We start from the raw sequence: 21102 nt of genomic DNA on the forward strand, positions 1-21102 counted from the left end.
TCCGTCGGCGACGGAGAAGCCACACAAAGCGCGAAACATCCATCCGAGGCTCTGTTCTCCAGCCTCGCATATCCGACGCGGTGAGGAGAGTATATAATGAAAGATCATCGCCTTCATGGAGTCCCACCAACAACGAGGCGAGAAGCAGCTCTAGACACCTTCCTGCCCAATAAGCACCGGAACCGCCCTCCCTCGTGCAGATAGCATTGTTGGTGCCACCATCCTCGTGTCCAACGAGCATATAAGGCGGCTTCACATACTTCACAGTCATTCATCAGTTCGTATCTCTTGAGTCTGGCACTCGAACCCATCCTCACTCTCACTCTCTAGACTTTCGCACCTCTCATTCAAATTCTTCGCGCACCCCCATGGCTGCCACTGCGATCCAGATACCTAGATTGACCATACCTGCCGCTGGGCCGTCCACCATCGGTATTTACCCGACGAGTCCACTCGCACAGTTCCCACCTCCAGTTCCAGTCCTCCGCACGCCACTCCGCGAGCGCTGCGGGTTCACGGCAGAGCTCAGCCTGACAATCAAGACGAGCTTTGGGCAACAGCAGGCATGCAGCGGGTCGTGGTCGCCCAAAGGTCACATCCAGCCGCACCGCAGCCATCTCCCGCGCCGGCGGAAGGCGCAGATCAAGCGCATTGTGTTCTATGACGACGAGCCCGAGCAAACGCAGCCCCCCGCGCCCGCACCCGGGGCCTTCGTGCCGCCACCCAAGCCTGCCGACGAGCCGTGCCTCCAGGAAGCCGTCCCCGGTCTGTTTGTGGCGTTCAAGACCGAATCGACGCACCCGCACGATGCGAGCTACACGCACATCATCGACGTGTGCTACCCGCTACCAGGCTATGACGCCGGCGCCACCGAGCAGGCCTACCAGCCTGAGGGGCGCGTGCACCGACTGCGTCTTGTCCTCCCGGAAGCGTCGAAAGAGCCGCCTGTGCGCGCCGGTCTCGCACTCACCGAGGCCCAGCTCCGTGCAGCGCGCGACTTCCTTGCGCAGGCGCTCCCCTACGGCAGCGCGGCGCAGCAGTCGGTCGCCACTCGCCCTGCAGCGGACAAGCAGGCCACACGCGTCTTGATTTCTACGCCACCGAGGCGGCCGACGGATGCCATGTCCATCGTGGGCTGCTACCTCGCCTTCGCGTCAAGGAAGAGCGTCGACACCGCCCTCCGGTGTATCGACGACGAGCCCGAGTTCTTGAGCGTCTGGAAGGGCGAGGTGTCGGAGGACGAGGTCGCGCGGGTCGAACGTGTTGCCAGGATGTGGTCGTGGCTGTCGGGCATCAGGCGGTAGAAGCTCCAAGAAATGATGAGAACTTACCATGACGAAGGACACTTGTATCCGAGCATCTGGAGTGCGTCGAGAAACCTGCATGTATTAGTATATCCCAGCACTGTATAATAACTGAAGAGCAGTATTTATGATATCGTACATGTTCTTATTACGTTCCACTCACACTTATCAAGACACATCGTCGTACAGGATAGCAAGCGATAGCAAGGTTACAATTGTAGTGTCCGTTCGCCCGTCCAATCGTTCATGGCTTCGCTATCCGGAGAGCAGCGCTTCGTTGAATGATCTCTGCGGATGTTAGCTGACGTCCTGCGCCATAGAAAGCTAGCCGTAGTTCCTTTGTCGTGTCTGTCAGCAGAGCGTCGGATACTGACCCGCAAATCGTACCTCCAGACTATGCTTGTTGTAATCAGGCTTGCAAGAAATGCTTTGGAAGTTCTCCACGGGATAGCCATTGGTAGATAGGAGCACAGGCGCCGGCTCTGATAATGCATCAGCGAGTACGGGTTGGCAAGAGGGATAGGAATACTCACGCGGAGTTGTTGGTCGTGGTATGGCAGCCTCGGGAGCATGCTTTCGACCTTTGGCATACGCGGAGACCCTCAATTCCTGGAGGCCACCAACAACCACAATGAGCCAACAATGCGCGTACTCCTGGTCTCCTCGGTGTGAATGAGAGAATGAGACGCACCTCAATTGACCATGCACGAAACTCAGGTTGGCATACGATGCAATGGAAGTATGCGCCCCGCGAAGTACCGGTGCCCTCATCCGGGAGCGGCACCGGTCGGAAGGCATGTACGTCGGGCATTGCTGCTGCCACATCGTTGATGGTAATAGTGATTGATGGTGGGAGCAAACCACCATTCATAGCAGTGTCTGTGCTACCGCGCACCACTTCCGAGTACGACTCGATATATGGTGGCAAACCAAGGGCGGCACGCTGCGCTCGGTCGGTCGGTTGTGTCGGACATGGCGCTGGTGGCCTTCCAGTTGACTGGTATGCACGTAGGTAGTCTTGTACGCGACGTTCCTGGAGGAGCAAACTTGAGGAACACTGAAGTTGGGCAGCGAGTAGACCCAGTGGCGGCGGTCTTACCTCGAAGCTGGGCGTATGCTGAGGATTCTGCGCTGGTATGTTCATGTAGATCTCTCGCTGCATTGGTCCAGTATACAATTGCCAGTCCAGACAGATTTCAGCACTGGAGTACCGCAGAGGCCAGGCAGATGCACACAGAGTTTGCAGTGGAAGTCGAACGTAAGCTGGGACTTGCCAACCAAGCGCCCATCTAAATTGAACTGTGTTCGCCCAAAATGGCAATATGTCATCAAGAACTCCGAGTCTTATACACGAGCCGTGATTTCAAATCGCCAGCCACGCCTACCGGGAATGAGAATGGGGAGAACAAGGTCGAGTCTCGTTAGTATCCATCCTGTCAAAGTAGGCAAATTTGAATCAGAATTTAGTTGGTCCAGGTGAGTTCATTGCGGGGGCCGGCATTGAGCGGAGGTTTGTTCAACAAGTCTAAGCTCTAGTACTAATAGTAGTGACCGCGCCGCCACAGCCTACAGGTCAGCCTCAACAATTTCCGTATGCGAACGGGGATAGGTCTTCGATGGTAGGATTTGCGTTGGATTGCTGTAGTCTCCTGCTGACCAACATAGGAATACTGCGTGCTTGAGTCTAGCATCGCATATCGATTGGCAGGGCCTTCTAAATTATGTTCCAGGAGATGCGCAGTAGTATAAGTAGGAGCGTCAGCCGCCGAGGCGGCGTGTACGAACAACTCAAGCTGAGCCGACCAATTCGAGGTTTCTCGGACATGCTCATGCAGCGGGACGACCTGCAACCGGGTGTAAATCAAAATAGTAATCGACGTACAGCACACCAGTCTGCTCGAGGGAAGATCTAGTCAGATCGCGGAGCGAAAGATACTACCAGAGGTAATTGTACACCTTTCTCCGGCTCGCCTTCCAGCGTCGGAACCATGACAAGAGCGTTTTCCCTTCTAAGCCGCTTCAACTCTTCCGTCAGACCGAATTCAAAGTTCGATACCAACTGGACTAGGAAAGACTGCAGTTCGAGAACACTGTTCATCCATACATTGATCGTTAGCTGTATTGACACATAAACAGGGTCGTCGAATGGACGTACGCAAGGCGCCAGCCAATGCAGGCACGGATACCGCCGGAGAATGTCAGGCTAACGTGAAGTCAGAACAACCGCGACGGGCTTCTATTGCGATCAAAACTCACATGTTGGCGAATACGCCTACAGTTGGGCCACGCTTTCCGGAGAATTCCAAGAAACGTTCTGGGTTGAAGACGTGGGCGTCCTCACCCCAGATGTCTTTCTCCCTATACCATAGCATGACCCATCAATCGTGCTTCTTACCACATGATACTTTTGTCAAGGCGTACCTATTATACGCAGCTATTGATAGCGTTACCCGTGTACCCTTGGGAATGGGGACCTCGTTGACGATTGCCCCGGACAAGGTCCTAATGGGCTTTGACAACGGGAGAACGTCATCCTTCAAGGCTTGCCGATAGTTGTGCGGTACAGCCGGGTGATAGCGTAGGACCTCGCGCACGAATGCTTGTAGGAAAGGCATACCGTCCATGTCGGACGATGTGAACGTAGAATCACCACGCTCGTGGACGACCCGTTCCGTGGCGCGAATCTCCTCCCTGAGGCGGTCCTGATAGTGCGGATGCCTAGCTAACTCGTACAGAGCAAAGCTGAGCGTGTTGGAACTAGTTTCTTGACCTGCTAGCATGATCGTCCTAGAGCTCGGTGTCAGTGGAACTAGAAATTAGCCTGGATGCGGCATTGTTCACCTCATCTGGGCTATCATCTCGTCGTCTGCGAGTTTGGTCTTCTCATTTTCAGACGCATTGGCTCTCACTGAGGATAATGTAAGCAGTAGAATACGGGCGAGAAAAGTATATTAGACACTACCAATGATGCTCATGACGTCGCGGCTGCCTTTGCTGTGCAATAACGCCTCTGACTTCAAGTCAAGCAGCTCCCGTGCTATCCTGTGCGCTGCCCGCCTGTTCTGACGAGCCTTGTCAAGGCCCTTCCCTGGTAGATTGGCATATAGCCATTCGGAGATACCCATGGGCATGTAGTGAGCAACGCTAGTCCAGAACAGTTTGGACTTCGAGGGACTCGAAAAGATTCCTGCTCTGTGGTACTTCATGAGCACGACGCTAGGTTCGAGGCACAAAGGGCACTCGCTTACGCAAGACTGTTGTAACCCCTAGCAAGCTCGTTCTCGGCGTTGTCCATGCAACCGAGCTTGTAGTCAAAAGCAGCTGAGCGTCATGGTCAGGAGCAGAACTTGAGAGAGAAAAGATCGTAGCGCACCTTCGCCGATTGCATCCAGTGTCGCGGGCGCGATTAACTTGATCACATTCAAAACCGCCCTCTGGTCCGGAGAACCCTCGATGATATCGCGCCACTTCAGCGTCACCTATGCGGAGCCGTTTCGATTATGCCTTGGAATGTGGGTTATGTATACGCTGACTGACCTGTTCGGCGTAGTGCTCAAAAACAGGGAGCAAAGCCTTGGCTTCGGGTGAGCCAAACGCAGGGAGCATAACTTTCCTCTGCCGCCTATGTGTTTCCCCTGTCGCTCTTGTTAGCTATCAGCGCGCATGTTCAACAGATCTGCGAGACAAACCGTCTGCCCAAGTCAGCCCATGATCACCGAGCAGTCCTGAAAGCACTCGACGTTCGGGCTGTTTTGGGAAGTTGTACCCCGACGTTTGATAGATGTATTGGAGAGCTTTGGGATCGCAGATCCACAGCATGTCGACCTGTCGATGTCCTGTATATAACCATCCAGCTCGTCACCATAGTACGACATACGTACGCCGAAAGGTGCTTTGATCTTCGCAACACCGCCGAATTCAGCTTGATACCTGAAATCCGCCTCGGCCGCCTGCTCTTGGTGCAGCTCGGCGAGACTCCCTGCGCTATACATCAAGGCCCCATCTATGTGATGCAACGGTGGAACGTACCCATTAAGAATGACTCCGGCTGCGGCCCAGGAATATCGGCCAAGGAAACTCTCTTCCGCGCTTTCACCACTGCATACAAGAAACATAGCAAGGTAAAAGCGAGAGTGCCGATAAGGGGATCCATGGCGGGCGCGACTGAGGAAGCCCTCCGATTCGGGTTTTAGAAGACCACCAGGTATATATGGGCTTCAGGTAAGTTATTGACCGCGAGAAGTTGGCGAGAAGGGTCGCACGAAGGATCGGCTAGGTATCAGCCAAGCCATGGAGCGACGAGCCAATGGCGCTTTACGTGGATGCCTACACATACCACGCGCCAGACAATGGAAGGGTTGGAATTCCCACTTGCGTGGCGACCGCGCGCGGAACCATTCTAGGTTTGGTCCTGGTTTGGTCCGTGCCTGGTCCGTGCTTCGTGCGTGACGATGCGAGTTACAGTAATGAGACCTGGCGCGGGTGTGAGCGCCACAACGCTGTCCCGGAAACGCGACCAAAATGCGACCCTGCCTTGTAATAATACGACTGGATCCGTAGGACACGGACAGCTCGTTATCCCAGTTGCGTAAGGACGCACCTAGCCTAGATAAGACACACGGAGACGAGGTTCTGGTATGGATGAAGAAGTTATATGACAACTTGTTCACGAGATCTGATGTCAGCAAATCTCACAACTTGATGATAGACCGCCTTTCGCAGTGCGCACACGGGAGTCGGCTAGGATGAGGCGGGGCGGACGCCTACTCGCCACTACTCCCCACGTTATAGCTGATATCATACGAACTCATCCAGTACGCACATTCGGAATTGGTAACACGGCGGTGGAGTGAGCCGCTCAGGCGCGTAGCACTTGCGTTAGTAAGTACAATCCCCAGGCCTCTGTGCGTGTGCCGCGCGCGGCCGCGTACTAGGGCAGTGACCCGGCGGTCTACCCATTGCTGGTAAGTCGGAGACTTTGAATGACAAAAGTACTATGCTTAGCACATCCCCCTTTAGGAGAAACGATGTTAGTGATGATTCGCAGCAATCGCGCGGAAGTCTGGATACCTACCGTCAAGGATTCAAAAACGCGGCGTTTCTGTCTATCAATGGCGGCGTAGCCTACACTGTAACAGCGCCTTCTACTGTTTGTTCATTTCCGACTCCTCGGACCATCGTCAGAACCGAGCCTAAAACAGCGCGCGAAGTTCGTCAATGTACTCCTCGAGGTGACCGCTGGGTTACCGTAAACCGGCGTCGGTCTTCACCCGACGTTTGGTGTTCGAGGTTTGAAAACCGCGACCGTCAACTCAAGCGCTCATGCAAGCGCACGCTCTCGTATTGGTCGGCGGTCGCAGACCGAGGACACCTACCGTTACCCGCTAGTCCGTGGATAAAGGTCTCGCGCCACCTGCGCGCCACACGCCTCAGCCACCTCGCGTCTCGCGATGTCGCCTTCACACAACGCTCGATGCCTCGCTCAGTACTCGTTCTATGGCTGTGACGACCTCGTTTTCGGAATATACGCGTCAAAATCACCTCAGGGAAGGTCTCGGGAAGGCCATATCGACAGTGAGCACCTTGCAAGACCTCCAGACGTGTCGGCGAACACCCGCAGACATCGCGTGTTGGGATACTGGAGTAGACTGTACGGCGACTAGATCGCGGTATGTATTTATAGGGAAAGCTTGAGACAGTATACACAACCCAGTTTGTCAACGGTCAGTTTGGCAGGCGATGATACTGGTGGTGAGGATGCCAGCTTCTTTGAATCTTGTCACACTCACAAAACATCATGTACGCTGTGTGATGTATTCTGGTAAGTAAGGCTCCAACTATATGATATATATACCATATATATGGTTTTAACCCTATACTTTATCCTTATATCTACAGGGCTGCGGTATATAGTATATATACTGTATATATACTGTATATGGTATGGCTCCTTCCTAAAATGGCAGTCGGGCATGAGGCTCGCGAGCCAAGGCGCGCGCGCTCATTTCCGCCACTCAGAAGCTGGCTTGGGCTCGGACCGGCCATGTCGGTCAGGCTCAAGGCACCACGGCAATATTTTCAGCAAACGGCAGGGTCCGCAGGGCTTTGCGTCAGGCAGCCGGGCACTCCGAGTCGTCGCTCTGTTGCCCCAACTCTATCTCCAACCCAGCCTCACTTAGTCTTACTGCGCAGGATGGCCGATTCACAGGAGCACGACAACCTCGAGGGGTTAGTGCAAGAGATAACAGAGCTTAGCAAGAAGCTCCCACACTCGGTCCCCGAAGCCACCAAAGATGACAAGATTTACACTGTTATGACAAACATCAACGGCGAATCAGCATGGGAAACATTCAATCGGCGGTTTGACATCCTCTTCGGTGAAGACACCCGCGACACAAACGGCCGGCTCCATCATGTACGGCGAGGGAGGCTTGGGATGGCCAAGGTGACAAGCTACCTCACCCGTGTCGTAGTCAGCGAGAACACATTGAAGGGCTTCTATGCCCCAGCTGCAGTCAAGCTAAATCGACTCAAGGCAGAGCTCGAGAGTTTGGTTTCGTGCGTACTAGAGAGGCTCGATTACACTGCGGAATTTTAGCTAATATATACTAGGGTTTCCACTCGAGATACAGCCGCACCAGCGGCAGCGAAGGTTGCTGATGTCGAAGGGCACGTTGACGAGGTTCCGGCCGAGGCGCTGGGCCCAGCGGCGAGCAGAACCGAGTCAACGGATGGGAACAACACGGCGGGGAGCATGCGAGCAAGCAAAGCAACGGCTGCCGCCAGTACCGCGCCCGTAGGTGAGTATCTGTAGGCTGTCTCCATTCGTATTGAAGACTCACCTGTGGATCGACTACCCGAAGCACGACAGACGTCTGCCGTGACCAAACAGAAGAAGACGGCAGGGGCGACAGGCTCTGGCAGCGCGCAGCTGCTATCCAAAGGTATGAGTAATAACGATGAATAGATCAGTGCAACACGACTCACCGAAAATAAGATAACATCCCAGACGATCCGCGCGACAAGACATACAAGGGCGGTGTGACGCGCGAGAAGTCGGCCGAGCCAATCCCCACGTACAGCGTGGACGCGGATGGCCACGAAATACTGTCGGACAGTGCTGACAATCAGCCGGTAAGTATTCGCGAGCTGATTGAGGGCTCAAACATAATACTTACCTGTTGTCCCGCCGGCAGCGTCGTCCGGCCAAACGAAAGTTTGTGCTTGATGACTCGTCGTCCAGTAGCGAGGTTCCCGGGCTGTCCAGTGACGAGTCGGACAGCTCGGCGGCAAGCAAGGGCGGTGCGGCAAACAAGAGTGGTGCGGCGGCCAGCACGGCGCAGGAGAAAGGCAAGAAGGGCAGAGACAGGGAAGGAAAGACGGCGGCAGGGGGGAAGGACAAAGGGAATAAGGTTTGAACTCACCTTCAAACCTTAATGCACTGACTCACAGCGCTACAGAGCGCGCGCTTGCCGCCCAAAAAAAAACCGTACCATCGCCCAGCCCGGCCGAAAAAGAAGAAGCAAGACGACCTACCTGAACGCGCGTCCACCAGCACCAGCCACGCCGCGAGCTCAAGCCGCCGACGCACAACCATCGAGGACGTCCAAGACGAGTCTGAACAAGAACTCTCCGATGGACGGTCGGCGCTGCGCGAGGTCGAGGAACGCGAGGCGGCTGAGAAGCGACGCACAGGTGCGCGGGGCCCCATCAACCGAACACTCCAGCACTGGGAGCCCGCCGTGGCGACGTTTGACCCGATTGCGGGCAAACGCTGGACTTTCCAGTGCCGTTTCTGCGGGAGGTATGTAACTAATGCTTGATAGTTTGATGTAGTAGACTCACCTAGTCATCAGCAAGCGCAGCTTCGAGCGTTCGGTCGACAGCGACAACTGGGCGGACGAGACGAAGCGTCCTGTCCTCGGGAACCTGACGCTGCACACCGCCCAGAAGCACAAGGAGGCGGCGGCAGCGGCAGCGGCGGCGGCAGAGCCAGTGCAGGAAACGAATTCCGCACCTGCCGGCGGTGGATCGACCTCTGGCGGCGGCTTCACGGTGGCCAGCGCAAAGCTTATGGAGGGGTACCTCAAAGAGGGCAAGCTCAACCCGAAGGTTGAGCCCACGCAACGCGGGTTCCTTCAAGTCTTTGCTGCCTGGATCGTCGAGGACGACCTTCCCTTCACCACGGGTGAGTCGCCCGGCCTCGCGCGTGTATTCCGGTACATGCAGTCGAAGTTTCTGCTGCCCACGGACACGACCGTGCGCAACACCATCGCAACTATCTTCGCGAAGATGCATGCAGAGCTCGTCAAAGAGCTGGCAGTTGAGTGATTACCTGACGTCCAATTCATGATGGCTGAGTCTTGTGTTTTCAGGCCGTCAAATCCAAGATTGCTTATTCGACAGACACCTGGACGACTGCGCAAATGATGTACACGTTTGCGGGAACCATTGCAAGCTTCATCGACGATGATTGGCAGCTCATCGAACGCCTCGTCGATTTCCGGCACCTCTTGGACGACGAGCACGAGGGAGTCAATGCCGCGAAGGCATTCATGGAATCTGGGAGTAAGCGGGGCAGTCTGGACAAGATAAGTTGTTCTATTATGCTCTCTCGTGACGGAGCTATACGGTGACTTTACTTCATAGCTTTGACGATGGATAACGCGGCAACAAATGACGTGTTGGCACGGACGTTGACCGGCCTACTTCTCGAGAAGTATGGCATACATTTCTCACCTGAGAACGGCCAGATACGGTGTCTCGCACACGTCGTTAACCTCGTTGTGCAGAAGATTCTGGCGTCTATCATTGATGCCGAGGATCCTGATGAGACCGACTGGTATCTGCTACATAAGTTCCTCCCCTTTCATTACGACGTCGACGATGATGACGAGCTGAATGCGATGGAGGACAAAGAGGCTGCTGTCATGGACGAGAAGCTGACAGAGCTGTGTTCTGACGAAGAGAAGGACACACCAATCGACGTTGAAGAGGTCCTCAATGCTGTTCAAAAGGTCAGTCGAATTCCATGTGTAGTGTGCAGAATTAATCATTACTTGTTTCAGCTACGTTTAATTGTACGCAAGATTGTGAGCTCTCCTCAACGTCGCTCGTCGTTTCGCAAACATGCCATCCGTCATTATGATGGGAAGCCCAATCCGAGCGGCGGGAAAGCGCTCAGTACGTTGATGCCGGTCCGCGATGTGCGCACACGATGGAATTGCACGCATGCGATGATCGAGCGTGCTCTGCTACTCAAGAAGGTGCGATCAGCTTGTTCTATGCAGTGTCTTACTGACCGCTAGAGTCTGTAGGCCATCGGAGATTGGGTTGCTGAGCGCGATGATCTTGAAGCTCTCACGCTGCTCCCCGAAGACTGGAACTTTCTACAGCAGCTTGCGAATCTGCTCAGTGTGTGTATATTCCTACTCGTCTATCAGTGTATGTGTCTGATGTTTTGTCAAGCATTTCACGCATGTTACCCACATCATGTCAAAGCAGAGCATGCCGACGCTGCCATGGGTCTTACCTATGTTTGACCACATGAAGACAGCCCTGACAAATGTGATTGCAAGCCCGAGCACGAAGCCCGCGCTAGCTGTTGCAGCCCAAGCTGGTCTTACGAAGCTCGAGCAATACTACACGAAGGCAAAGGAGTGTCAGTACAACGTGATTGCAACAGGTATGTGCTTACGTTGAACTGTCTGGCTGTATGTCTCAATATCTGTATAGTTTGTCATCCAAACCTCCGTGTCAACTGGTTCAGCAAGCTCGGTAGTGAGGAGAAGGCGCGCGCTGAAGTGCTCTTTGAACACGTCTTCCGCAAGTATGAGCTGAAGTTGCCCAAAGCTGCAGATGTACCTGCACGCCCAGCTCCAGTAGCAACCCCTTCATCCTTCCTTGACACACCAGGCAGCGTCTCTACCCTATGACCATGGGGTAGCGGACACGGCGAAATAGCCTATGGCTTAGGGCCAGCTGATGTCGGCCGACGTGACCTGTGGGCGCTATACCCGCTGCTCAGATGGGCGTAGGCGGCGATGCCTACGCTCTGGCAGCAGCGATCGCCTCTTGCGCTGCATCGGCTGTGGGCGCTCTACCCGCTGCTCAGATGGGCGTAGGCAGCATTGCCTGAGGTCCGGCGGCAGCTATCGCCTCTTTGTCATGCAGGACCAGGGTGACAGATTCGACAGCGACGTGTCCGTACTTCAATGGGCCAAATGAGCGAGATTCATGGAGCGTGCATACTGTGCATAGGCGGGTCTCCGCTTATGGATGGGATTACTGCCAATTGGTTTAGTTAGCAATTCTACAGTGTATTCTGTCTTCAATGTGTCACTTCAATGTATATGACGCTATGCTAATTGAAGAGGCGGATGTCCAATGCATCTGCTTACCTATCCGCCAATGTTGTATACTTCGACGTATGGGCGGGACTCGGATACAGTGAGAGCAAAATTATTGGTACAAGTAAAGGGCGATAAAGCGGCGGATGCAGAGCTGTGAGCGATACGGAGCAAGTTAGTAAAGTACATTGAAGAGCGACTGTAAGTTTTTTTTTAAATCCCTTTATTGTCCGCGAGGGCCGAGCCCTATGTAGACAAAGCTCTAGCAGTACGTAGTTAATGCGCGTGTGTGCTATCAGTATCAGGCTTAGCATGTGCTCGTCGCCGAGGCTAGAGCGAGTGTATGTACAGTAAGGCAGAGATGGGTAAGGATGTGGGGCGCGTTTACAGTGATTGGCAGTCAGAGCGATGGTCAAGATGTGGTCACGTACAGAGGCGACTGTAAGTAAAGTGCATTGATGGGCGACTGTAAGTAAAGTACATTGATGAGCGATTGTAAGTGCATGGAAGAGCGACAGTAAGTAAAGGACATCGAAGAGTGACAATGAGCGACGTCTAAGTCAAGGACATGGAAGAGGGCGACGGTAGGTACATTAGTACATTAGAAGGGGGCCCGTACTCTGGCCCAATACGCAGCCTCCGCAGGAGAGCTTGCGAAGTTTGCCGCTGGCTCGAGGAACGGGTGCGGCCAACCCGCCCATTTGACCCAGTAGTGGGTGGTGCCATCCGCCATAACATCATGGCCAGTGATGGATTCAAACTCGTATTGATCCTCACCATTGATCGTCATCACGGGCCCTTGCCAATCCTCAGGCGGCCCGTCGTCAAAGAGCGTGCTTTCCACGGTATATTGGCCTGATAGAATGTGAGTGTACAGGCGAGACCCATAGACAGAAGCGTACCTTGGGGCGCGTAACTAAACGTGTAGCCTTGAATCCAATGGCCGTTTGCCAGCTGCTCCTGTTAAACAGTAAAGAAATATGCAATGCCAAAATGAAAAGCGACTCACGCGAAATTGTCGAGGCTTCCGACGGCGAAGCGACATCACGCGTTCCAGGCTAGCTCCCTGCGCAATACGGGCGGCGAGGTCGGGATCGATAGCGGCTGGGGGCGGACGCTCGACAACAAGAGGCGGAGGCGGGGTCACGTTGCGTCGAGACAACCGCCGTTGTCGTTGCTGGGCCAGGGCTGGTGCGACAGCCGGTGGGGGAGCAGGTGGTATGACCGCCGGTTGGGCAGGTGGTACGATCGCCGGTTGGGGAGCAGGTGGTACAATCGCCGGTTGGGGAGCAGGTGGTAGGCGAAGACGTGGAACCTGAAGAGGCGGCCTCCGGAATGGGCGAGACCCCTCAGCTGGAAGCGGCGGATGCTGAAGCGGCGGGCTCGGTACCGGGCCAGACCCCAGAGCCGGAAGCGCTGGACGGCGAAGAGGCGGGAGTTGAAGAGGCGGCCTGCGAACTATGGCAGACCCCTCAGCCGCAAGCGGCTGAAGGGGAAGAGGCGGCTGAAGCGGAAGAGGCGGCTTCAGGACTTGCCGTAAGGCCTCAGCCGGGAGCGGCTTAAGCTGGAGCGGCGGCCTGCGGACAGGTGGAAGAGGCGGCGGGAGGGCGTCTGCCGGCGGAAGAAGCGGGTTTGGGACTGGGTACCCTCGGAGCGGCGGAAGGACGAGAGGCGGGCGAAGTCGGGGAGGCGGCTGTACCTCCGTGGCGACGGAGATCGAGGTTGATGGCGGCACCTGGGCAGCCTGTGGTTGGCCTGCAGGCCCTATGCAACGTGTTTCTGTAGATGTAAGGATTCCGTTGCATGGCGAGGAGATTGGCGACTTACTGGACTTGTCCTTCTTCCGTTCATCCAGTGGTCGAATAGGCGCCATGGGGCTAGATAAGCGTGGAGAGAAAAGCGTGGAGAGGACAAGCTGGTCAGAGGTGGTGACGGTGTGAGAACAAGTCCAAGTTTCAGATCCAGATCGCCGCTTAGGTTTTTGCTAGCGTGGGACCCGATCACATGACTCATCTGGCGAATATACATAGGCGACCCTCCTGGCTCATTTTCCCCTTCTGTTATTCTGCCCATCCAACCACATCGCTTATCTCCCAATCTAGCCGCCATCTAAATCTCGCTTATCATGTCCGCTGCCTCTGCCGCCACCGCCGCCACCGCCAATGCCGCCTCCCTCGTCACGATGGATGAGGTGCTCACCGTCGCTGGGCGCGTCGCCGCTGTGCTCCGAACCGACCTGGGCGAGCGCACGAGGCTGGATCTCGATGGACCGCTGATGGAATACCTGGTGAGTGACCATTTATGGCATAACCGCTTGTACTGATCAATTGCAGGCGGCGTTTTGGGGCAGGGTGGTAGTGACCGTAGACGCGGGTCAGATGGTCTCCATACCGCCTCTCGTCGCGTCTGCCTTGGAGCAGCTTGTGAACCCCAACGGCTTCACGTCCACAGCGATTGCAGAGGACGACGAGCTCATTGGGAACCTGCTGCCGCGTGAGTTCATCGCGCACATGGATTTTGAGGGTGTGGCGGACAGAGAGACGGAGTGGTGGATGCAAGGTGCGTAACAATAAGCGGTTGTTGTCTTTGGCTTACACAGAATTAGGGGACGCCTCTTCGTCCGCAGCGGCCGCAGGTGCCCAAGAAGCGGGTCCCAGTGACGCCCAGATGAAGGAAGCGGCGGCCCCTCAAGAAGCGGGTCCCAGCAGCGCAGACGCAGACCCAGAGGCGCCTCTGGAAGAAACGGGTGAGTGTCACCAGGTCCGTTTATCCCCTCGCTGACTTGCAAGGCACAGACGGGAAGACCAAAAAGCGGCCGGCCACGCCAAGCGAGGGCAAGAAGCAGAAGAAGCGGGCCCGCAAGGAACTGAAATCAGCGGCAATGGTGGAATCGTCCGGTGAAGAAGAAACACCCCTTCCAAAGGGCGCAAAGGGTAAGGCCCCGGCAAATGCAAGGCAGCGCGTCGCCCAGAAGACCAGCGGCCCCCAGAAGTCGAAGAAGTCGCTCCCCGTGGCGTACAAGTCGCCCCATGAGAAGATGCAGCCCGACTCGCTGATTGATGCGGTGAGTGTCTCAGTTGCTCAATGTCGCACTTGTTGACATATCCATTTAGGTCGTTCAATGTGATCACTGCCGGCAGAACAACAGAGACTGCCAGTACAAGGTCAGCAGGACCGGTTCGCTGCCCGGGCGTTGCGAGGGATGCGCGAAGCAGCAGACCGCCTGCAGCCTCGCCCCGCGCTACGTCAATGGGCAATCGCTCAGAAACACCAGTGCTGGGCAAATGGCGCAGAAGTGGCGTGACTGGGCCAGGGCGCGGAAGGCGGCGGATCTCCCGGTTCCGGAACTGGCGATCCTCCACGATGGACCCCAGGGCGCGGAGGACTGGGTCGTTGACCTTGAGACCTGGGACGGCAAGACTGCCACCGTGGCGAAGCATCTGCAGGACTGGGTCGCCTATCGCACCAAAATGCGGCTGGCCGGGCGCCACATCAAGGCCTTCAAGGCCAAGGACTTCATCGACTTGACCGTCGAGAAGCAGGATGGCGCGGAGCCGCCCGTCTTTGACTTGACAGGTGAGGCCCAGGATACGACAGAGCCGCCCGTCGATCCCAAGGACAACGACGTGGAGATGTTAGAGCCCGGCGAGGCGGACGCGAAGGAAGGAGCGGATGGGACGGAAGCAGCGGGGCTGAAGGAAGCAGCGGGGCACACGGCCGCAGCGGGGCCGACCGAAGCAGCGGGGCTCACGGAAGGAGCGGGCCTCACGGAAGGAGCGGGGCTAACCGAAGGAGCGGGGCTCACGGAAGGAGCGGGGCTCACGGAAGGAGCGGGTCCGACCGAAGCAGCGCGGCCCACGGAAGCAGCGCGGCCCACGGAAGCAGCGGGACCAACGGAAGCAGCGCCGGTCGAAGGAGCGGGCGGCAAGGTGGCCACTCCAGCCAAAGAAGCGGCACCTGGGGCTGGGCCGGTGGGCAAGGAAGTGGACTCCGTGGGCGAGGTCCCGATGGACCTGGACAAGCCTGACCAGGTACGCTGATCCCGCTCTTTGTGCACTGTCAGCTAACGACCTTTGCCCAAGTTCCCCGGGTTCCAGGCACTCAACGAGCGCGAGGGCAGCGGAAGCGGCGTGCACGACGCTGAAGACCGGCGCAGTCTAGAGAGCGACAACGAGCTGGGGTCCACCACCTTGGACCCGAAGATGAAGTGGAAGGAGGCCTACGTCAGCCTCGTCCAACTGCTCAGGGCAGAGAAGAAGGATCGCGACGCGCTTGCCGCTCGCGTCGAAGTGCTCGAGCAGGCCAACGCCGCTCTTCAGCAGCGGGCCGTCAACGCTGAAGAGGACCTCAACTCGGCGATGAGCGGGCTTGCGGAGTTGGACGAGGTAGTCGAGGGAGTCAAGGAAAGACTCGACGCCTATTCCACTAGGGTGGATGGGCAGGTCCGGCGAGTCGAGCGGCGGCTCGACGCTCATTCCACCGGGTTGGGGGCGCTCACCTCGGAACAGGAGGGTATGCGCAAGTACCTCAACACCCTCAGCACGCTCAAGGAGCGAATGTCCGTGATGTCGGAGTCGTTCAAGACTTCGATGGAGGCAACGGTGAGGCGGGCTGAGGAGATTGATGAGCGCGCCCAGGAGCGGATGCGCGCGTTGGAGACCATGGTGCAGCAACAACGGCGGCACCCCACCATGGTCGAGCAAGAATGGCTGCAGATCCCCGTGCAGGAGCGCGCGACGCGGGTCCATAGGTACCTGCCAGAAAGCCTGGCGCCGCGAATCCAACCGCCTACGAAGCCGGCGGGGACGCTTGTTCGACCTCCCCTCTCCCTTGCGCCGTTGAACTTCAACCCGGCCACGCCTCTTCCGCGCAAGACCCGTACGCCGACTGGTCCGCCGATACCCGGTCCGTCAACGGCTGGTCCAAGCCGCCCATCAGACGTTGGCAAGAGCCCGTTTGAGCCGTCTTCTGAGGACGAAGAGGACGACGAGGATCAGCTGGCGCGAGGTGAAGCAATGGACGAGTCTGACTAAGTCCCGCACGTAAACAGCATGTATTAATCGGCATAGTGTAGTAATGACAATTGTGTACATGATCCGCTCACTTCCGTTTCCCATAAACCAAGTTGAATGTTCGCTGCTGTTCTCGCTTACCGCTCAGGCGTTTTGATGCTCTGAGTGAGCCTGTCTCAACCTGAGGGGCCGCCAACGCTGGAGGGACGGCTGTGGCATGAGGCGCAGCATGGCCCGCTTGTATTGGCGGGCCCGCTTGTGTGGATGGACCCGCTTGTGTAGATGGGCCCGCTTGTGTGGATGGACCCGCTTGTGTAGATGGGCCCGCTTGTGTGGATGGGCCCGCTCGGGAACTGCTCCATTGCAGAGCGTCATCATTGGCGGCACCTGAATCCGCTTCTTTACCGGTGTCCGCTTGTTCTGTCGGTACGTCCCGCTTGTTGCCTGCCTCAATCTCCGGAATGATGCACCGTCTCTTTGACTGACCAGCTCCCTCGCCGCTATCCACCTCGCTCCGCCTCTTGCCATGGGAGGCGGCTTCCCCTGCATGCTGCGGTGCTCGTGGCAAGCTATTGGCGATGGCCCCCGCTTGTTGCGTCTGCGACTGACTAGGCACTGTTTCGCCCAACTGTCCCAATGGTCTTGGCCTAAACATAGGCAGGGGTTGAAGAACCAGCGGGGGGCGCTTCGGCAGCGATTGCAGAACCAAAGGCGGGCGCAACTTGACCAATGGACGGTCAGGGGCGGCAGTTGGGGCCGACGAACGGCTCGGTCCAGCGGAAGACAACACTGGGACATGCGCGACTGGAAGAAGCGGCGTCGGAGGGGCTAAACGTAGTGGCTGGAAGCGAGGGAGGCTCATCCAGAACAAGCGGGCCATCGGGTGCGATCAGGTTGTGGCCTGGAGTAGGTGAGCGAGACTCCTGTGTGTTGGCTGACCACACAGTGGGCGGGATGTCGTCAATGATAATGAGCTCGCTGATGGAACCGATTGAGCGAAGAAGCGTCTCCCGCACATCGTTGAAATCCAGAGCGGTGTTTTGTACATAGATGGGGATATGAGCCGGAGGTGGGTCATCTGGATCGTTGGTGAACTGGCCATTATCCAGGTCTCGCAATGCAAGGCCGACACCAAGTAGCACCTGCTCGACCCGCCGGTAGATGGCGTAGTTGTGGCGCTTCCAGGGTTCGGTCACGAGGAACTCGATAAGCGGTGACAGACCGTCTGCGGCAGCATGGGCGGATTCAGGAAGAGACGGGGATGTCCACCCCCAGGACGCCCAAGGCACGCCGGGAATAGGCGGAGGCATGGCGCCAGAGATTGACGTTCCCTCCCTTGCTCGGATATATTCTGCAGCAACGTCTCGGTACCGTTTGTCGCCACATAGAGATGCCACAAACAGTCCGCGGGCGCGTCCACGACTGACATTTTTGGGTGACTTGTCGGCAAACTCGTCTCGCCTGTCAAGGGCATGCTGGACCAGCATATCTGAAGTCTCCATAACCGGCCCCGCACTCCACCTGCCGCTGTCATCGTCGTCGGTGGACAATTGTTCGGGTACAGGGCTCTCATCCTCGCCACTGGACACTCCAGCAAGTCCAGGCGAGGGAAGGAATAAAGGCACCTCCTCCTCTGACTCGTCCTCCGACACCGCCTTCTGCTTGCCACGAGATTTGGCAGACTTGTCCTTCTTGCCGCGGTTTCGCTTGCGAGGAGGCTTTGAACCTGCTTTCATTAGACAGCCGTTTTGGTGATAGATGAATCCACACACCCTTCTTGGTGCTACCCTCTGCAGCCGCTTCTTCTGCCGCACCCGCCTGTTCGGATGCCCTCCTCCTCTTTGCTTCCCGAGCTGGCGCCTCCTCTTGCCAACGCTCGAAATAAGCCTCGTATTCCTCGCATGCGTCATCTCCGTCGCCGTTGACGTAGCTCCTGAATTTGAACGCTTTCACGCCGTCCGGCCCATCCTGGCCTTCTCTCCAGTGCTTGCATAGGCGGATGAGCTGTTCCTTCTTCAAGTGAGATGGGTCTTGAAATGCTATGTCGTTCAACCACATGCTTGCATCGAGACAGGACGCAGGGGAAGCGTGGGCCTTCCAAGGTATACGCGGGACTTTGCCGTTGCTCGCCGCCACTGTGCAACAATACGCGGTACACGGGATGAGCGGTACTCGGGAACAAACGGGGAACCATCTCACAGTAATGGTGAGTAAGGAACTCTCTGACAATTGCTATCCATTTCTGAACCACGCCAGCAACAAGCGAGTCCAACTCCGCTTCACTAAGCATAATGGGCAGGCCCGTCTCTTCGTCCACTGAGAGAAGCGGCCCAAAATCCGTCTTTTTCTGCGCTTTGCTCGGCTTATCCGGCTTTCCCCTTGACTGCAGAACATCGGCCTTTCTTTGCAGTTGTTCCTTTGCCCAGCCGTCGAACAAGGTCCATATGCTGTTATAGTTTTCCGCGGTCTTCAAGAGCGAACTGAAGTTTGACGTTGCTCCGTGCTCCAGGTTGTGATCGATACTACAATGAGCGTAAACGGTCCGTCTATCCATTGTGACGCGTCACTTACACTCCCATCACCGGGCCTTTGTCTGTTGTGTTTGCCGCATACAGTGTCACTATGTATGCGCCGTCCTCAATGAGCGACTTCCGCTCCACGCTTCGGCACAACCTCCCGAGACTGTTCATCATAGGTCTGACGATTCTCAGTTTCAGCAGCAGCGAAGTTAAGAAGAAGCGTACTCGAGGGGCAGGAGACGCGGTGTTATCTTGACTCCTTCTTTGTGGACCAGGTTGCGTAACTCTTCCGCTTTTCCCTCCCAAACCGCCTTTTCTTCCTGGGGCACTTCTCGCCAAGTTGCCCACCGCGCATCGGTAAACTTTGACAATGGATCGTTTGTTCCTTCACTGTATGCGTTGTCGTAGACTTCCTGCCTATGTTTGTCGAGCCAGACATCTGTGCCACGGATCGTACCCATCATGACACCTCTCTTTCGCTTCTTTGGCTGACGCTTACGCTTGTTGGACACGTCCGCCAACCACTTCTCAACCGCCTGCCACAGCAAAATGAACAAAGGGTGTGGGGCGATGAGCGTGACATACCTGCAATCTGGCCTCCTTTGGCAACGGTTCCAGTTCTCCCAGCTGCACCTGCTCCAGTTCATTCAAAGCCGTTGCAATGACATCGTCACGTGCTGTTCCATTGGCATTTATGTATTTATCCACAGATGCCTGGAGGATTGTGGTCTGTGTGTCGTCCCAAGTAAACATTTCTGACGCAGAGGAGAGGAAGCAGAGAGAGTGGGGGAGTGTCTGCCGTGATATGTCGGGGCGCACCGACATTACCGTTGCCATCATCGGGTATTACGGCTCAACCCATTTAGGCGAGTCCCGCTGTTTCAGTGTCTTCCTTTGATGCGCCTGTTGACTCGTTTAGGCAGTCTGACATCACGGGACCGCTGCGGCACCCTTTTGAGTTAACCCACCAATCGGCTATTGCCACCGGATGACTCCTGCGTGCCGCATTAAGCGGAATGAATCTCCGATCCCGATCACAAAGGCAATCAGTCGCTGCAAATCACTCGGGGCGCTACTTCGCACCTTGTTCTCAACCGCCACTATTGTCGCTTCAATATATTGTCACTTCAACACAATGGAAGGCATGACAAGTATGCCTCTCTATTGCAAGTAAGAGCCACACTAACTCAACACTTGTAGCCTTGACGTACATCGAAACCGTTTCTTCGGTCCTTCGCTGGGAGACCAAGCTGGTGTACCGCCGCTTGTTAAAGAGCGATGCGCCAATGCCTCCGCCGGATGAATACTATCGCCCTTCGACGTTATCCGCGTCTATGGTCTCCGAATGCGCGTATGCGGCATCCATCATCGCTCATGCCTGCAACTCGTCAGGTGCGTAGATTTGTTTGTCTCCACATCTGTCTAACTGTATCAATAGTTACCGTTGACATGGACGCTGTGCGGTACAGTCAGCGGCTCAACAGGCTGAGTGACCGGGTCTCCGACACCGACCTGCAACTGCGTGACTTTGGCCATGACGCAGACTATGCTATTGAGCTGGATCTGCCTTCCGTTGTTGTTGACAAGTTCGGGGTGATACTAGTGTGGTATCTCCCCGATGTGCTGACTCCGTGGCGCCAGGTACGTTTGCATGCCGCCTTTCCAGTATCTGGCACTGAGTCGTTAAATCAGAGGCAAATGCAAGATGGTCTCTTGACGGTGCGTCGCCAATTCAAGCAGAATTCCCCGCTGTCGGTTGAGTCCAAACAAAAGGCAAGCTGGCGTCGCTTGGAAACAAACTTTCGCGAGGGGTGTGAACAAGCGCTCCCCAATGGAACACCGACATTTGCACCCGCTTGGTACGCCGTTGGGTCCAAGGTAAGCACATTCTCTCAACACTATGCTAATCTCACTGCCG

At 56.2% G+C, this 21102-nt stretch overlaps 7 protein-coding genes across 7 annotated transcripts; 3 read left to right on the forward strand and 4 right to left on the reverse strand.

Moving 5' to 3' along the window:
* The first annotated feature begins 238 nt into the window (after positions 1-238).
* C8Q71DRAFT_154935 (uncharacterized protein) lies at positions 239-1466 on the forward strand. The gene has a single exon (XM_047916649.1). It carries the CDS (start codon positions 369-371, stop codon positions 1302-1304), a length of 936 nt encoding a protein of 311 aa, XP_047776634.1. The 5' UTR covers positions 239-368; the 3' UTR covers positions 1305-1466.
* C8Q71DRAFT_154926 (uncharacterized protein) lies at positions 1427-2574 on the reverse strand. Its single transcript, XM_047916648.1, has 5 exons — positions 2404-2574; positions 1996-2337; positions 1838-1913; positions 1692-1786; positions 1427-1641 (listed from the first exon to the last, which is right to left on the reverse strand). Exons 1-5 carry the CDS (start codon positions 2464-2466, stop codon positions 1549-1551), a joined length of 669 nt encoding a protein of 222 aa, XP_047776635.1. The 5' UTR covers positions 2467-2574; the 3' UTR covers positions 1427-1548.
* Positions 2575-3133: 559 nt separating this feature from the next.
* C8Q71DRAFT_154960 (cytochrome P450) lies at positions 3134-5928 on the reverse strand. The gene is made up of 13 exons (XM_047916650.1): positions 5838-5928; positions 5334-5777; positions 5186-5283; positions 4994-5129; positions 4842-4939; positions 4678-4783; positions 4553-4625; positions 4267-4496; positions 4146-4212; positions 3726-4091; positions 3561-3662; positions 3460-3507; positions 3134-3394 (listed from the first exon to the last, which is right to left on the reverse strand). Exons 2-13 carry the CDS (start codon positions 5455-5457, stop codon positions 3214-3216), a joined length of 1629 nt encoding a protein of 542 aa, XP_047776636.1. The 5' UTR covers positions 5458-5777; positions 5838-5928; the 3' UTR covers positions 3134-3213.
* A 2974-nt stretch (positions 5929-8902) lies between these two features.
* Positions 8903-11239, forward strand: C8Q71DRAFT_711760 (uncharacterized protein; the record flags this gene model as incomplete). The annotated part of the gene is made up of 5 exons (XM_047920824.1): positions 8903-9108; positions 9161-9626; positions 10622-10720; positions 10773-10993; positions 11074-11239. Coding segments are annotated over 5 exons (1158 nt in total), but the record flags the coding sequence as incomplete, so codon positions are not given.
* A 1015-nt stretch (positions 11240-12254) lies between these two features.
* On the reverse strand, positions 12255-13526 carry C8Q71DRAFT_859657 (uncharacterized protein; the record flags this gene model as incomplete). The annotated part of the gene is made up of 4 exons (XM_047927672.1): positions 12255-12508; positions 12556-12613; positions 12663-13417; positions 13481-13526. The coding sequence occupies 4 exons, from the start codon at positions 13524-13526 to the stop codon at positions 12255-12257; spliced, it is 1113 nt and encodes a 370-aa protein (XP_047776638.1).
* A 252-nt stretch (positions 13527-13778) lies between these two features.
* C8Q71DRAFT_873280 (uncharacterized protein) lies at positions 13779-16686 on the forward strand (the record flags this gene model as incomplete). The annotated part of the gene is made up of 6 exons (XM_047928359.1): positions 13779-13940; positions 13987-14212; positions 14259-14399; positions 14449-14717; positions 14767-15684; positions 15736-16686. 6 exons carry the CDS (start codon positions 13779-13781, stop codon positions 16684-16686), a joined length of 2667 nt encoding a protein of 888 aa, XP_047776639.1.
* A 716-nt stretch (positions 16687-17402) lies between these two features.
* Positions 17403-20009, reverse strand: C8Q71DRAFT_725221 (uncharacterized protein; the record flags this gene model as incomplete). The annotated part of the gene is made up of 6 exons (XM_047921679.1): positions 17403-18391; positions 18438-18800; positions 18865-19187; positions 19237-19362; positions 19410-19720; positions 19770-20009. The coding sequence occupies 6 exons, from the start codon at positions 20007-20009 to the stop codon at positions 17403-17405; spliced, it is 2352 nt and encodes a 783-aa protein (XP_047776640.1).
* Positions 20010-21102: the final 1093 nt, after the last annotated feature.

Source organism: Rhodofomes roseus (genome assembly GCF_022264815.1).
Source record: "Rhodofomes roseus strain CIRM-BRFM 1785 chromosome Unknown C8Q71scaffold_16, whole genome shotgun sequence".
Taxonomy (NCBI): Eukaryota; Fungi; Basidiomycota; class Agaricomycetes; order Polyporales; family Fomitopsidaceae; genus Rhodofomes; species Rhodofomes roseus.